The sequence below is a fragment of the Nicotiana tomentosiformis genome, chromosome 1 (assembly GCF_000390325.3).
Source record: "Nicotiana tomentosiformis chromosome 1, ASM39032v3, whole genome shotgun sequence".
NCBI classification, from domain to species: domain Eukaryota; kingdom Viridiplantae; phylum Streptophyta; class Magnoliopsida; order Solanales; family Solanaceae; genus Nicotiana; species Nicotiana tomentosiformis.
Genome location: NC_090812.1, coordinates 129657568 through 129672412, shown reverse-complemented (window position 1 = coordinate 129672412; position 14845 = coordinate 129657568). Strand labels below are relative to the sequence as shown.

At 37.1% G+C, this 14845-nt stretch overlaps 2 protein-coding genes across 2 annotated transcripts; one reads left to right on the top strand and one right to left on the bottom strand.

The window, feature by feature from the left end:
• On the top strand, positions 1-3812 carry LOC117279231 (uncharacterized). Its single transcript, XM_070200780.1, has 6 exons — positions 1-61; positions 188-1086; positions 1296-1362; positions 1516-1699; positions 3443-3533; positions 3633-3812. Exons 1-6 carry the CDS (start codon positions 1-3, stop codon positions 3810-3812), a joined length of 1482 nt encoding a protein of 493 aa, XP_070056881.1.
• A 9740-nt stretch (positions 3813-13552) lies between these two features.
• LOC138909563 (secreted RxLR effector protein 161-like) lies at positions 13553-14137 on the bottom strand. Its single transcript, XM_070200772.1, has one exon. The coding sequence runs from the start codon at positions 14135-14137 to the stop codon at positions 13553-13555; it is 585 nt and encodes a 194-aa protein (XP_070056873.1).
• Positions 14138-14845: the final 708 nt, after the last annotated feature.

The following is a 14845-nucleotide window of genomic DNA, read 5'->3' as shown; positions in this document are numbered from 1 at the left end:
ATGAGTGCACCACCTGGAAACTGGGAAGGGCAATCTACTGCTAGGCCACCACTCTTTAATGGCTAGTACTACTCTTGGTGAAAAAATAGGATGAGAGATCAAATTATAGGAGAGGACTATGAGCTATGGGACATTGTCACCGATGGTCCACTGGCTACCTTGAAGATAAATGTTAAAGGAGTATAAGTGCCAAAGACAAGAGCGGATTGTACTGCTGAGGACTTGAAGAAATGGGAGAAGAATGCTAAAGCCAAGAAATGGCTTGTTTGTGGACTTGGTCCAGATGAGTACAGCAGAATCCAAAATTGTACCACTGCTAAGCAAATTTGGGATACTCTGCAAGGGGCACATGAAGGAACACCTCAGGTGAAAAGATCCATAGAAACTCTACTGTATTCTCAGTATGAGAACTTTACTATGAAGGAAGGAAAAGCCATCCAAGAGATGTACACAAGGTTTACTACTTTGACAAATAAGTTAAAGTCTCTTGGAAGGATTATTTCTGAAGAAGATAGAGTCGAGAAGATACTAACAAGGGTTTTGCCTATCACTTGGGAAATCAAAATCACTGCCATTCGGGAATCAAAGAACATTGCCACTTTACCATTGGATGAATTAATTGGAAATCTTACTGCCTATGAACTTAGGAGACAAACCATAAAAATGGATATACCTAAGAAGGAAAAGAGCTTGGCACTCAGAATCACTGAAGGTTCTGATCTAGAAGATGATGAAATGTCTACGATCACCAAGGACTTCAAGAAGTACCTGAGGAGAGGAAAGGGTTCTTCAAGAAGTGGAAGCTATAGCAAGTCAAAAGCTCCCGAGAAGCAAACCAATAATGGCTGCTACAAGTGTGGAAAAACTTATCACCACATCAAGAACTGTCCTTTATGGGAAATTGAATGGAAGAAGCAAAGAGTTGAACGAAGGAACATGAAGAAGGAACATGTTCAACAGAAGAAAAGAAAAGGATCAACCAAGGCTATGGTCGCTGCTTGGGGTGAAAGCTCAGATGAAAGCTCAGACGATGATGAGAATGAACAAGCACTTATGGCATTCGGAGAATTTGATGAAGAAACTGAGGTAAGTGTAATTCATCTCAAAGACAAAATAAAATTGTTGTCTAAAGAAAGGTTGTCTGAGTTACTTCTAGAACTAATTGATGAATCTGAGGATGTAAATAATAAAAAGGAACAGTTGTCTAAAGAATGTGTGATTTTGAGGGCTAAGTGCAAAACCTGGAACTTAGGGTTAGTGAAACTGTAAGTGAAAACACTATGTTGAAGAACCAGGTTCATGCACTTGACTCAACTGTCCTAGAGCGTAGATCTGAAAATCTAAAACTAAAATTAGGAACAGGTAAAAAGATAGCTGATCACACACAACTCACTCTAGAAGAAACGTAGGAAAAATGAAAGATGAGTTGTATTAAAGGGATGAGCAGGTAAGAATCCTAAAGGAGGATCTAAGCAATGTCAATCATGAGCTAGACAAAACATGTAAATGGAACAGGTCCTCCGATGTACTTTCATGGCTACAAGAACACCATAGTAGCAATAGAAGAGGACTTGGCTTTGGGAACCTGGTACCTAAGTGGGATCCAAAAAGCAAGTATCTCACACTTCCTAAGTACAAGATTTGCACACACTGTGGAAAAACAGGCCACTATAAAAGTGAATGCACTGCAAAAGAAAAGGCAAGTCAAAAGAACAAAGAATTTGTTCAAGGGAAAAATAGGCTACCAAGTTGGGCTAGAAAGAATTTGATTCATCCTTTTGCCTATAGAAAGGGACCCAAACTAGTTTGGGTTCCTAAGACTAACCCCTGATTTCTTTTACAGGTCCAAGTGAAGGGGAGCAGCCAAATATGGTACATGGATAGTGGCTGCTCAAAGCACATGACAGGAAGCAAGAACCAGTTCCTTTCGCTTGAGGACCTTAAAGGAGGTAATGTCTCCTTTGGAAATGGGAAGAAAGGTGAGATCATTGGGGTTGGAAAGGTAGGTAAGATTGATTCTCACTCTATTGAGAATGTCTACTTGATAGATGAATTGAAGTACAGTCTAATAAGGGTATCACAATTGTGTGACAGAGGTAACATGGTAGCATTCACCTCTACAAAATGCTTTGTGATTAATCTTACCACTGACAAGATAGTTTTGCAAGGAAAAAGAGTTAACAACATATATGTTATAGATCTGTCCACACTTTCAGATAATGAACTCACTTGCTTAAGTATGTTGGATAATGATCCCCTCCTTTGGCACAATAGACTTGGACATGCCAGTCTAAGTCAACTCAACAAACTAGTCTCTAAGGACTTGGTGATAGGGCTGCCTAACATAAAGTTCAAGGAAGATAAAGTTTGTGAGGCCTATGCAAGGGGGAAGCAGGTAAGATCATCTTTCAAAAGCAATAAAGTGGTAAGCACCACCATGATGATGGAACTGGTCCATATGGATCTGTGTGGACCAATGAGAACATTGAGCAGAGGTGGTAAGAGATTGTGATAGTGCTTGTTGATGATTACTCTAGGTTTACTTGGACATTATTTTTAACATCTAAAGATGAAACATTTGACATGTTCACTTCTTTTGTTAGAAAAACTCAGAAACAACTAGGTAATCAACTTGCATCAATAAGTCTGATCATGGTACTGAATTTGAGAATGCTAAATTTGCTTAATTTTGTGATGAGCATGGCATAAATCATAATTTTTCTGCTCCTAGGACTCCACAACAAAGTGGAGTAGTTGAAAGAAAGAATAGGACATTGGAAGAAATGGCTAGAACTATGCTTCTTTCTAGTAAGCTGCCCCATAGTTTCTGGGAAAAGTTGTGAACACTGCATGTTACATCATAAATAGATGCATGACTAGACCTCTTATTGAGAAGACTCTCTATGAGTTACTTAAAGGGAGAAAGCCATACATATCCCATCTTAGGGCATTTGGATGCAAGTGCTTTGTGCACAATAATGGTAAAAACTCTCTAGGTAAGTTTGATCCCAGAAGTGATGAGGGAGTATTCTTGGGATATTCATCATATAGTAAAGCTTATAAGATCTATAAAAAAAGAACTATGTGTGTACAAGAAAGTGTACATGTGGTTTTTAATGAAACTAACATTCTTTCTAAGAGGAAGAAACATGATGATGAAGCAATTGGGCTGGTAAGAAACTCAAATGAAACCACAGCCTAGACTGAAGTTGCACCAGAGGAAGGAACAGGTGATGGAACAGGTCCTTCCACCCATGGAAACTTGACAAGGGGAACTGAAGAAAGATGAAGTGATCCTCAAAGTCCATGAACCTGTTCCTCAACAACAAAACATTTAAGGAACATCTAGGGGGAACCAGCTAGTTGTGAAACCTTACAAGTATCACAGTTCTCATCCCATTGAGAACATAATTACTGATCCAACCTCTGGAATCAAAAGCAGATCTTCATTGAAGAATCTTTTTGCTTTTGATGCTTTTTTATCTCTTATTGAACCTAAAAATGTTGCTGAAGTTCTGCAGGATGTAGACTGGGTGAATACAATGCAAGATGAACTCAACCAATTTGAGAGAAGTCAAGTTTGGCATATAGTACCAAGACGCAAGGACAGATCAGTAATTGGCACAAAATAGGTCTTCAAAAACAAAGTTGATGAAGATGGAACAGTTATAAGGAACAAGGAAAGATTGGTGGTTCAAGGATATAGTCAAGAAAAGGGCATAGACTATGATGAAACTTTTGCTCCAGTTGCTATATGGAATTCACTCTCCATCAGATGGATGTCAAGAGTGACTTCCTCAGTAGCTATCTAAAGGAAGAAGTGTTTGTCAAGCAACCTCCGGGCTTTGAAAGCAAGGAATGTCCTGATCATGCGTACAAGCTTGACAAGGCACTTTATGGGCTCAAGCAGGCTCCAAGAGCATGGTATGAAAGATTATCAAAATTTTTGCTTGAGCATGGCTACAAGAGAGGTAAAATTGACAATACTTTATTCTTGAAAGAAAAAGGTAAAGATCTCTTGGTAGTTAAGATATACGTTGATGATGTAATCTTTGGAGCAACTATTGATAAGTTAAGTAAAGAATTTGCTAAACTAATGGGGAGTGAATTTGAAATGAGTATGATGGGTGAGATTAATTTTTTTAGGCTTACAAATTAAACAAAAATTCAAATGAAACTATGATCCATCAGCAGAAGTATATGAAAGAGTTGCTTAAAAGGTTTAAAATGGAAGATTCCAAAGAAATTGACACTCATATAGCAACTGCCACAAAATTGGATGTAGATGAACCTGGTTCATCTGTTGATCAGAAGTTGTATAGGGGAATGATTGGCTCTTTGTTGTATCTCACTACTAGCAGACCTGACATTGTTTTCAGTGTAGGCCTTTGTGCTAGATTTCAGGCAAATCCAAAAGAGTCTCACTTGACTCTATCAAGAGGATCTTGAGATACCTAAAAGGCACCACTGACCTCTGTCTATGGTATCCAAAAGGTAGTAATTTCAATCTAGTGGGATATGCTGATGCTGATTATGCAGGGTTTTTTATGGATAGAAAGAGCACCTCAGGTATGACACACTTTCTTGGCACATGTCTTGTGTCTTGGGCCACCAAAATACAAAATTATGTGGCCTTATCTACTGTTGAAGCTAAGTATGTTGTTGCTGCCTCATATTGTGCTCAATTGTTGTGGATCAAATAGCAATTAATGGACTTTGGAATTGATGTAGGTTGTATCCCCATCTTTTGTAATAACACCAGTACAATTAGTATGACTAAGAACCCGGTTCATCATAAAAGAACGAAGCACATAGATGTTAGGCATCACTTCTTAAGGGACAACTATGAAAAAGGTTTGATCACTGTGGAATTATGTGCTACTGACAAGCAAATAGCTGACATCTTCACAAAATCTCTAAGTAGAGATCACTTTGAAAGGAACATGTTAGAATTAGGGATGATTAGGATCACCTAAAAGGAACCACTTCTAACTCAAAAATTGGTTAGAGAAATTGTGAATTTTTGTAAATAATTAGATTAGATTTTGCTTAGTCTCATACCTTCATCAGTATACTCTTGTGGCATGTGCTAAAATGACTCATTAATCTCTAATGATATTATATCTATTTTTTTGGAAAATTCAGACTTACACAAGAGATTTCTTAGTGAAGAACCTGGTTCATCAAGATTACTTGGTACGTACTCTCCACTCTGCATATTTTAAAATAATTATATTTGGATTATGATCAAGAGAAGAGTCCCATTCAATCCTAAACTCCTCGATCTTATCAGTTACGAAATGAACCAGTTTCATTCAAATAGAGTCCAAACCACATTAAGTGCCTAGATTCTAGAGACACTCTTCAATGTCTTTTCAAACTGAATTCCAGTTTGATTAGACTTCTAAAAAGGCTGATGTTACCCAATTAAACACTTCCACTTTAAAGTGATTAGGCCTTAGTTGCTTCTTCACTTCTAAATTTTCAAGCCGTCAAAACTCTCTCTATCTTCTCTCATCTTCCTAACACACACAAAATCATCCCCTCTCATACCCAAACATAGAAATAGCGAATCCTTCTGAGAATGCCTCATCACCACCCAAGAAAATCACACCTACACCATCTATCACACCTTCAACCATGCCAATCTCTAAGAAAAGCAGAGTCAATATGCTTGCTCGCAAGGTTGTTGCGGAAAAAGAACAAATCAAGAAACTTAATGAAAAATTAAAAGCAAGTCAAGAGGAAGAACCCCAGAAATCTGATGAATCATTCAAATCCGCTACTGAAGGGGAAGAAACTATTTCTTCTTAAATAGAACATGTAATATCTGGCCCAAAAACTACCACTGAAATCATCATTGAGGTTGCTGATAATTTGGAGAATAGGTTCATTTTGGTGGTAACTGTGGCTGGGGTTGAGACTACTGAGTCTGGGAGAATAGGTGGTAAAGATAAAAAGAGAAAAGAAAAGGAGAGTGAGGGTGTTCAAGGTGTTGTGAGGGGTATAGGAAAAGGAGTGGCTAAAGGGTCACCCACTCCTGCTAGTCTGACCGAAGAAACAGGAGCAATGGTATTGTGGAGTGAGGAATCTGCTGGAGATGAAGAAAGTGTAAAAGACAAAGGGGGAAGTGGGTCTGGAGAAGCTGCTAAGGGGTTGGTTCGATTAGGGAAGGATGTTCAAGAACCTGTTCCATCTGGGCAGGAAACCCTCGCAGACCTATTGAAAAAGGTGACTGACAGTTACAATCCCAAAAAGAAAAGGAGTTTAGGAGTCAAAGTTCCTGACACTGCTAGGGAAAACAAGAAGAGAAAGGCTACCTCTTCTATCCCTATAGAGATTCCTCCTACAAGAGGAAGAGCTACAAGGAGTCAGAAGAAGCAGAGTGAGGCTGAACTGGAAAAGGCCTTAGAAGAAAGTAAGAGAAAAGCTGCTGTAAAGGAAAAAAGAAGGTGGTTGAGCCTGTTGAGGCTCTTGAAATTGACGAGATGGACTCGGTCCTTCGGGATGAAGAGGAGACAGAAGAAATGGAGGTTGTTACTCCAAAGGCAAAGAAATCCAAGACTTCCACAAAGAAGTCTATCTCAAAAACAAAGTCTGCGGAGCCATCTACTTTGTCTAAAAGAACTAGGTCTGCATTGAAACCAAGAAAAGTGAAAATAGTGGAGGAAGAAGAATGGAGTGGAGAAGAAGAAGAAGAATCTCATGCTAAGAAGGACAAGATGGTTAAGTTTGGGAAGAGAACCATCTTGAAAGGTATACTCCTCAGGGACTTGGAGAAGGAAGGTATGTTAATGCTTCTGGAGAAGTTACAATTGCAAGGAAGGACATGGTCCTTCAGATGGATGGAAAGCTGGCCAGAACTGAGATTGTGGAGTTTATGGCAAATTGTGAGATCAAAGATGGTAGGGTCACCAGTGTGGTAAAGGGGGTGACAGTGAGTTTTGATGATAAAGAACTGGGAGAGATCTTAGGTGTACCTGCTAAAGGGTACAATGATTATAAGAATCTCAAATGGTCAAGTCTAGAGAATCTCCCTACTTCCCTTGCCATTACTATAAAGTTTGGTGACAATGATAAAGAGCTTGAGCCCAAGGTTGTGTATAAAAGTGAGATGAAGCCACCTCACAAAGTGTTGTTCGAATTTGTTAACAAAGTTGTCCTACCTAGGCAGAAATGGAGGCACATTGACACATTCATGGACCTGGTCCTTATGGAATGTTTGGACAGTGGGAGGCAAATCAATTGGCTTGGATTTATTATTTAACTTCTTGATAGGGTTCTAACTGGCACAAAAACTCATGACATACCCTATGGTTTTATTCTCATGGCTGTACTTGCACACTTCAAGGTACCCATTAAGAAATGGGAGGTTGATTCAAGCAAGGATAACTTTGGGGCAAATACTTTGACTGTTTGTGACTATGAAGTCCATATCACTCCCAAAGAACCTGGTTCATCCAAAAAGGTACTTGTGAACACCAAAGTGTGAGCCTTGGTGCAAGAGAGTGGGGCTAAGGATGTTGAAATTGAAAGGCTGAAGAAGAGGTTGGCAAAAGTAGAAGCTGAGAGAGATGCTCTCAGAGCTGAGCTTGCAAAGGAGAAAGAGAAGAATGATGGCATTCTTCAGGATATGCTGAAACTGCTTCAAGCCAAGAACCAAGAACCTGGTCCTTCCCAGCCTTAAGCTTTCCTAGCCCAGTTAGACCAACCAGTGACCCAGATGGGATTTTTTTTGTTTCTTTTGCTCATGATCTAGTGTTTTTATTTCTCTTTATGCTTGTGGATGACTAAGTATCAATGATAATCGACTGTTTTTGTGCTCTAACTGTTTGTTGATGCTTCTTAGATGGATAATATCATTAGATTGATAAATGATACTTGATTTCATGATTGCATTTGAAGTAGCCCCAGTGGCCATGAGTAATTTCTATTAAAATCTGGTTATCTAACATAATTATGCAACTTTTCGATGATGCCAAAAGGGGGAAAATAGGTGCTTTTTACTTGGACTGTGATGTTTATAACCTAATGAACCTGGTCCTTGATGATTTGTGACATCAAAAATAAAAAGTGTCTAACTTTGTATTGATGTTGAGCTGAGTTGAAACAGGGCTTATGCTTATGAAAAGCACATAGTTTGTCATTATCAAAAAGGGAGAATTTGTTGGCCCAAGGGAAGTTTTGTTTTGATGATTGACAAAGGAACTTGTGCATGAACCAGGTCCATACACAATGTACACAGACACGGGCAAATTCGAGCATAAGGGATGCACGTGAAGGAGATAAGCTTAAGTTGTTATATCTGATATCTCCTTATCGAAAATGTTGCATAAATGATAAGGAGAAGGGCTCCTTACTCGAAGAGAACTTTATCCAAGATAAGGGAGGAGTTAGAAGTTGAAGATAACTAGAACTCTTCCACCAAGGAAGAGTAGCATTAGAACTCTAGTTATTTCTTATTCTACTAACTCTATAAATTGCAGGGAGTTCTCATTCTACAGGTACGCACAAACGCTGAAGTTAATTGTGAGTTGAGAGCAAACTAGCAAGGCATTTTGCAAACAATTCTTGTGTGAATCAAGTGTGCGAATCTGAAGCTACATGAACCAGATAGAAGAACTAGTTCCAAGCGTCTGTCATTTATTCTAGTTTAATTGTAATAGGTGTTTTCAAGTTGTACCTTTTAGCTTTATCTAGAAGCAACTGTATTAGGTAATCTGAGTATTCAAGTTAGAGTTAACTTGAAGTAGTCACAACAGTTAGAGGCTGGTTGCCACAACAGGATTAGAGTTAATCCTTAAGTTTACAAAAAGTTTTGTAAATGCTGTTTTGGCTCAGTGATTTAGTGAAGTATTGGAAAAAATCCTACTGAGTAGTAGGTTGTGGTTTTTCACCTTCTGAGCCGGGTATTTTCCACGAAAAAATATTTGTGTTCTTTACTTTCTGCATTTACTATCTCTGCAACAGTAGTATAAGAAACACTTATAAGAACCAGGTCCTTCTAGAATCAGTGCATGCGAAAATGCGACACCCCACAAATCACCCCTCATGTGGTATTGAAGTATTAAACATCAAGAAGCTTATATGTACATCTGACATGCATGAATTATCGAGAAGTTTCATTTGTTCAAACCTATAGACCGGTGTCTAGAAAAGCTTAACCACAGAGAATTGTAATAGAATTAATTAGTAAAGAGGTATCCATGTCAACAAATGGTTAGCTACGTGATAACCTACAACAAGAAAATTGTAGAAATATGACTAGTAGTTGTAAAGTGTAATAATTTTCAGATATAATCAAGATCAGACGTGGTCAGCAAGTGTAAGAAGAACAAAGGAAATAAAGTTATAGAGGGCTTTCTTACATTGATAATGATAGAAGGAATAAGAAATACATAACTGAAATAAAGTATACCAGTTTAGCGTAACTGTGTAGAGAGACATAGAGAAATCTGATAATGGACTCACTCCTATTTAGAGGAGAGGTTGACAAAGTAAGGACACCTTAAGGTGAAATTTTAGGAAAGAGATTTCACAGAGAAAGAAATGAAGGAAGGCTATTGGTCTCCATATATATCAGAATAATAAATGTATTGAAAGATTTGAATTAAAAAAGATACACTCGCTATTATTCGATAGTTTATAGCTTAGGCAAGATACTGGGTCCACTATAGGGTAAAGTTTCTAAAGCATTTGCCTAGCCTCCAAATTTGGGAGCCCATTTTTTTAATACTAAAATAGGATTATAGGCTATTTTAGGAAAATAATGAGTAGTTTTTACCTTGAAAATTAGATTTTTTTTTATAAAAGGAAAGAATAGATGTGTAACTAATTGAAGTGCGCGTAATACTTTTTATAAATGTGAATTTCTTTCAAACCTTTTTTTGTACGAACAAAAAATCTAACAAGTAAAATTATTATATTCCACTTTTTACCCATTTTTTCATCGGAAAATATGTAATACTAAATCATATTTTACACTATTCATTTTCTTTCTTGGTTTGTCCAAGAGTTAATCGTTCGCATAACTTTATACTCTTATATATTCTCTTTCTTGCTTTTTTCGGGTTTAAGTCTGATAACTTAGTAGGAGTAGTATTATTCGAAAACCCACATAGCTTAAAAGTACTATTGATATCATATATCATGCATTCTTTTTTGTTTTTTCCTGAAGTTTTAAGCATTTTGTGTTATTGAAGGAGCAAAAAGATATCTTGAAACCAAGTCATCATTTTTCTTGAATTAAATTCTATTATTATAACTTTCAAGTGTTATTATCATCTCATTTTATTCTTACTTCATAGTTATATATTATCTTTTATTCATTTATTAGAATTTAAATATACCACGAAAAATATGAATCAAGTTATTCAAAACTAAAATAAAAGAGTTAAAAACTATTTTAATATTGTCCAAAATATTTTTAGGAGAGATCGATTATAAAAAGTTATTAATAATTTTGTATCTCAAAATATTAGAAAAATAGAATTCAAATATATATATACACACACACGTGTGATTGTTTTTATATATGTGTGTGTGTGTGTGTGTGTGTGTATGTATGTATGTATATATTAGGGCCTCTCATCAACATTGGCTTTAGGCCACAAATACTGTTTAGCCGCCCGGCAAGATAGCAAACTTGAGCATACCTCCGGAATGAGTAAGAGATTGAGTTAACTAATGTTGGGAACTCGGGAGCAAACGAGCTGATTATGATGCATCTTGTGCGTATAAATAATATATTCTCTATTAATGAGAAATTAGTCATAGAATAGCTACGAGATTCATTGAACAAAGCATAATGCTAAAGATGGGAAGTTCTTCTCATGGCAGAGAAACATGTGTTAAACGCCGAAGACAAAAGTCCTAGTTTAAAGATAGGTGCATGACTTGATGATGTAAGAACGAACCCTAAGAGAGATGTGCAAGAAAAATATAATAGCTATGTGAAGGACATTTCACATGTTCATGTGAAAAATATAGAAAGTAGATCTAGTATAACCTCACGAGTTATTATAAGAATGTATTTAAGTATGAAGCTAAAATAGAAAGAAGTTACCCAATGTGTCATTGAGAGCTTACTCCAACAATGGTTCTTACAGTTTGATGATGAGTGTAACCCCTATTGAGAAGTACTAGAAGTAGCTATTATGTTTTACATGTTGTGTCAGGGTTATCACCTATCATTCTTTCCTCAGTTGTCAGTTTTACAGTTATTCAGATGTCAGTGCACAATCACCTAGCTAAAAGCCATATCATTTTTAGTGTATTAGGATTCTAGTGAGGATACATTGATGGCTTCATAGCTACAGTTTCGGGGTACAAGCTAATGCATAATAGTACACAGTGTTATAAAAATTCCTTCAGGCATACATGAAACAAAGAAGGTCATGCTAGTGGAAAGAGTGGGAGAAAACCGTTTTATAGTGACATATACTTTCAAAATTCAATAGAAGGTACTAAGAATTGGAAAGAAACTAATTAGAAAGGAAGCATGAAAAAGGACATAACCACATTTTGCAACTAAGCGCCTAACTTGCCAACAGGTTTAATTTGAACACCCGAGACTAATGCAGCCAGCTCAGAGCCCAAAATTTTCCAAAATATAACTGGAAGCATAGTAAAAGCTCAGTTCACAGCATAATTTTAGCAGGAACTTCTAGAACAAGATTTCGTACTAAATTTCCATTCATGTACAGTTTTCACCCTTCAATCAATGGGTTGAAGGTGATAGTTTAATAATCGCGGGGCGAGAACAACATTAGCGTACCTGTCAACGCAGCGGAAGAATTGTTGAACTCACCACCGAAAGAATAGCCCCAAATCAACCTTTGAATCACTAGGAAACAAAGTATATTCCCACAAACTAAATACCTCTTTATTTGTGTGTGTATTTTTATTTTGGAGAAGAAAGAAGAAGAGAAGTTCCTTCAAGAAGGAGAGTACGTTACTTCTTGGGCAGATTGAGAAAACTGATTTTTCTCAAATTAATTTTTCCCACACCTATGTACGTTAATTACCCCACTACTAATAGTAGTTGTATTGGTTTAAACTGCCAAGGTAACTTCCCTGTAACCTTCCAATCTTATCCTCTTTCTAAACGGATCGGGTCAGTCCACATGGGCGACCCGTAACTTAAAACCCAATATCTTACATCTCCCACTTCGTACATGGTGGACTAGATCCAAGCTAGTACCATGGCAATAACACACGTAATTCATACTAGCAAATAGTTCGTGCGACCTGTGAGCATTAAGAGCTATAATATTCTTAAATCCTTTAAGGTTTCTTACCAGCTCAATGTAATAAACCAATCACATACGGAAAGGATTTACTACTAACATGAGGATCTTATTACTCGCTATACCCCAGACATTACCCGCTACTCCAGTAGCTAGTTATCCGATCCCTCATCCTCGAAAGAGGTGAACTCGAGTTCATATTTAATTTTGTATTCATAATTACATTTAATACCCTCATGGTAAGTGTAATGGTCGACCTATGAATATAAGTTAAATTACTAAATTTTTAGTTGTTTTCCCTTTCTACTCGAATCTTTCCATTCCAAATCAACTGCTTTCCTAAACATGCACTGCATTGCCGAATCACTCATGGCTATTAGTGGCATGCTAAAGTAGCAACACTGATTGGCACTTCAAGAGACAGTAAAAGGTCAAAGGGTATTTCAATAAAAGTTACTCTAACTTCTTTGGGATCTCACACAATGAAGAAGCAGGGATTCATTCTTCCATTATCCCATGGTCGATAGCACACGTGGTATGAAATAAATGTTACGGTGTTCTCACCTTATATTGGCGCGTGTGTCTTATTCTTTTAATCATTTAACACCGTACAGATCTTAGTCTAGACACCTCCAAATGTCTAACCCGAGTTTCTCACTTCAATAATCATCAAACCATCTTCTTAGAGAAACTTCCATCTGGCTTACAAAATAAGTCATAATCGAATAGTAAAATTCGTAAGTCTGATTAGTTATCAAGACCGGCCTCTACAAGTAAATATAACCTCACATTATCCAAGGTTCTATAAGGTCTCATCACTTCACGATTCTTAACGTAAGAGGCGATTGCTCGTGTGAGGGAGCCAATCTCGCGACTTATTCGACACACTTTATCAATAAAACATTCATCACATGCATATGAGATATAAGCATAAATTCAAGAGTCAAATATTGATGAGCATATTAAAATAATCAAGTCATTTTACAATACATAAATATATATATCCATATCCTTCGCAAACCTAGAGCCATTACATGTTTCTCAAACAGGTCTCTAGATATCGCCTTTGTAAAAGGATCAGCGATCATGCTTCGCGTAGGAATGTACTGTAAATTTATCTCTCCACTTGCTACCATGTCTCTCACAAAGTTATACTTGATGTCAATGTGTTTGGTCTTGCTGTGATACTTAGAATCTTTTGCATATGCAATAGCCGCTTGACTCTCACAATATAGAGTCAAGGGATCCTGAGAGTTCTTTATAATATCCAAATGCTCAAAGAATCTCTTCAACCAAACAGCTTCTTATATTGCAGACGCACAAGCCACGAACTCAGCTTCCATTATTGAAAGGGCTGTACAGGTTTGTTTCTTATTTTTCCATGATATAGCACCACCATTAAGTAAGAAGGCATAACCGGATGTTGATTTTCTATCATTCCGGTCACTAGCCCAATCAACATCTATATATCCTCCTAAGTATAAATCATTTTCACTATAACATAGTGAATAATCTGCAGTTCCCTTCAGGTATCTGAAAATTCTCTTCACATCTTTCCAATGATCTCTTCGAGGACTGGATTGATACCTGCTAACCAGACCTATGGCATAACAAATGTCTGGGCGAGTACACATCATAGCGTACATCAAGCTCTCGACAGCACTTGAATATGGAACTTGAGACATGTCTTCCTTTTCATTTTCAGTCTTGGGACACATTTCAAGGCTTAAAGTTTCACCTCTCGCTATAGGAGTATCCACGAATTTGCAACTATTCATGCGAAAACGCTCCAAAATTTTCTTTATATAAGTTTCTTGAGATAGACTCAATAACTTTTTGGAACAATCTCTTTGGATATTAACTCCAAGGATATAGTCTACCTCGCCCATATCTTTCATGTCAAATGACTTTGAAAGCCGTGACTTGATAGTTTTCAAATACTCCAAATTATTTCCGACCAATAAAATATCGTCCACATAAAGAGAGAATTACAAACATCCTATTAGATTTCTTCACATAAATGCAATGGTCTTCATTGATCATGATGAAATCATATGAGATCACCTCCTTGTGAAATCTCAAATACCATTGCCTTGAAGATTGCTTCACGCCATAAATAGATCTTTTCAATTTACAGATTTTCTTTTCTTGGCCTTTAACGATGAAGCCTATAGGTTGTTCCATGTAGATTTCTTCGTTTAGTTCTCCATTGAGAAAAGATGTCTTCACGTACATTTGATGTAATTCCAAATCCAAACATGCAACAATGGCCAAAAGTAAGCGAATTTAGGTAAACTTCACAACTGGTGAAAACGTTTCCTCATAATCTATTCCGACTTCTTAAGTAAAGCCTTTTGCCACCAATCGTGCCTTGTATCTTTCTATTGACACATCTGCTTTGTATTTAACTTTGAGGACCCATTTGTTCCCAATGGCTTTACGCCCAGGCAGAAGGTCAACTAAATCCCAGACTTTGTTGGTTTTCATGGACTCTAATTTTTCTTTCATTGCTTTCATCCACTTATCTTTTTCAAGGCTCGATAAAGCCTCAGTTGTAGACTTTGGCTCATCCATTTCTGTGGGAGATACCAAGAAAA

Bases quoted from the DNA above. Each gene is read 5' to 3' on its own strand.
- LOC117279231 (XM_070200780.1), top strand. From the start codon at position 1: ATGAGTGCACCACCTGGAAACTGGGAAGGGCAATCTACTGCTAGGCCA. The intron at 62-187 runs GCTAGTACTACT...AAGGAGTATAAG, and splicing joins TAGGCCACCACTCTTTAATG to TGCCAAAGACAAGAGCGGAT. The intron at 1,363-1,515 runs GTAAAAAGATAG...TAAATGGAACAG, and splicing joins AAAACTAAAATTAGGAACAG to GTCCTCCGATGTACTTTCAT.
- LOC138909563 (XM_070200772.1), bottom strand. From the start codon at position 14,137: ATGGGCGAGGTAGACTATATCCTTGGAGTTAATATCCAAAGAGATTGT.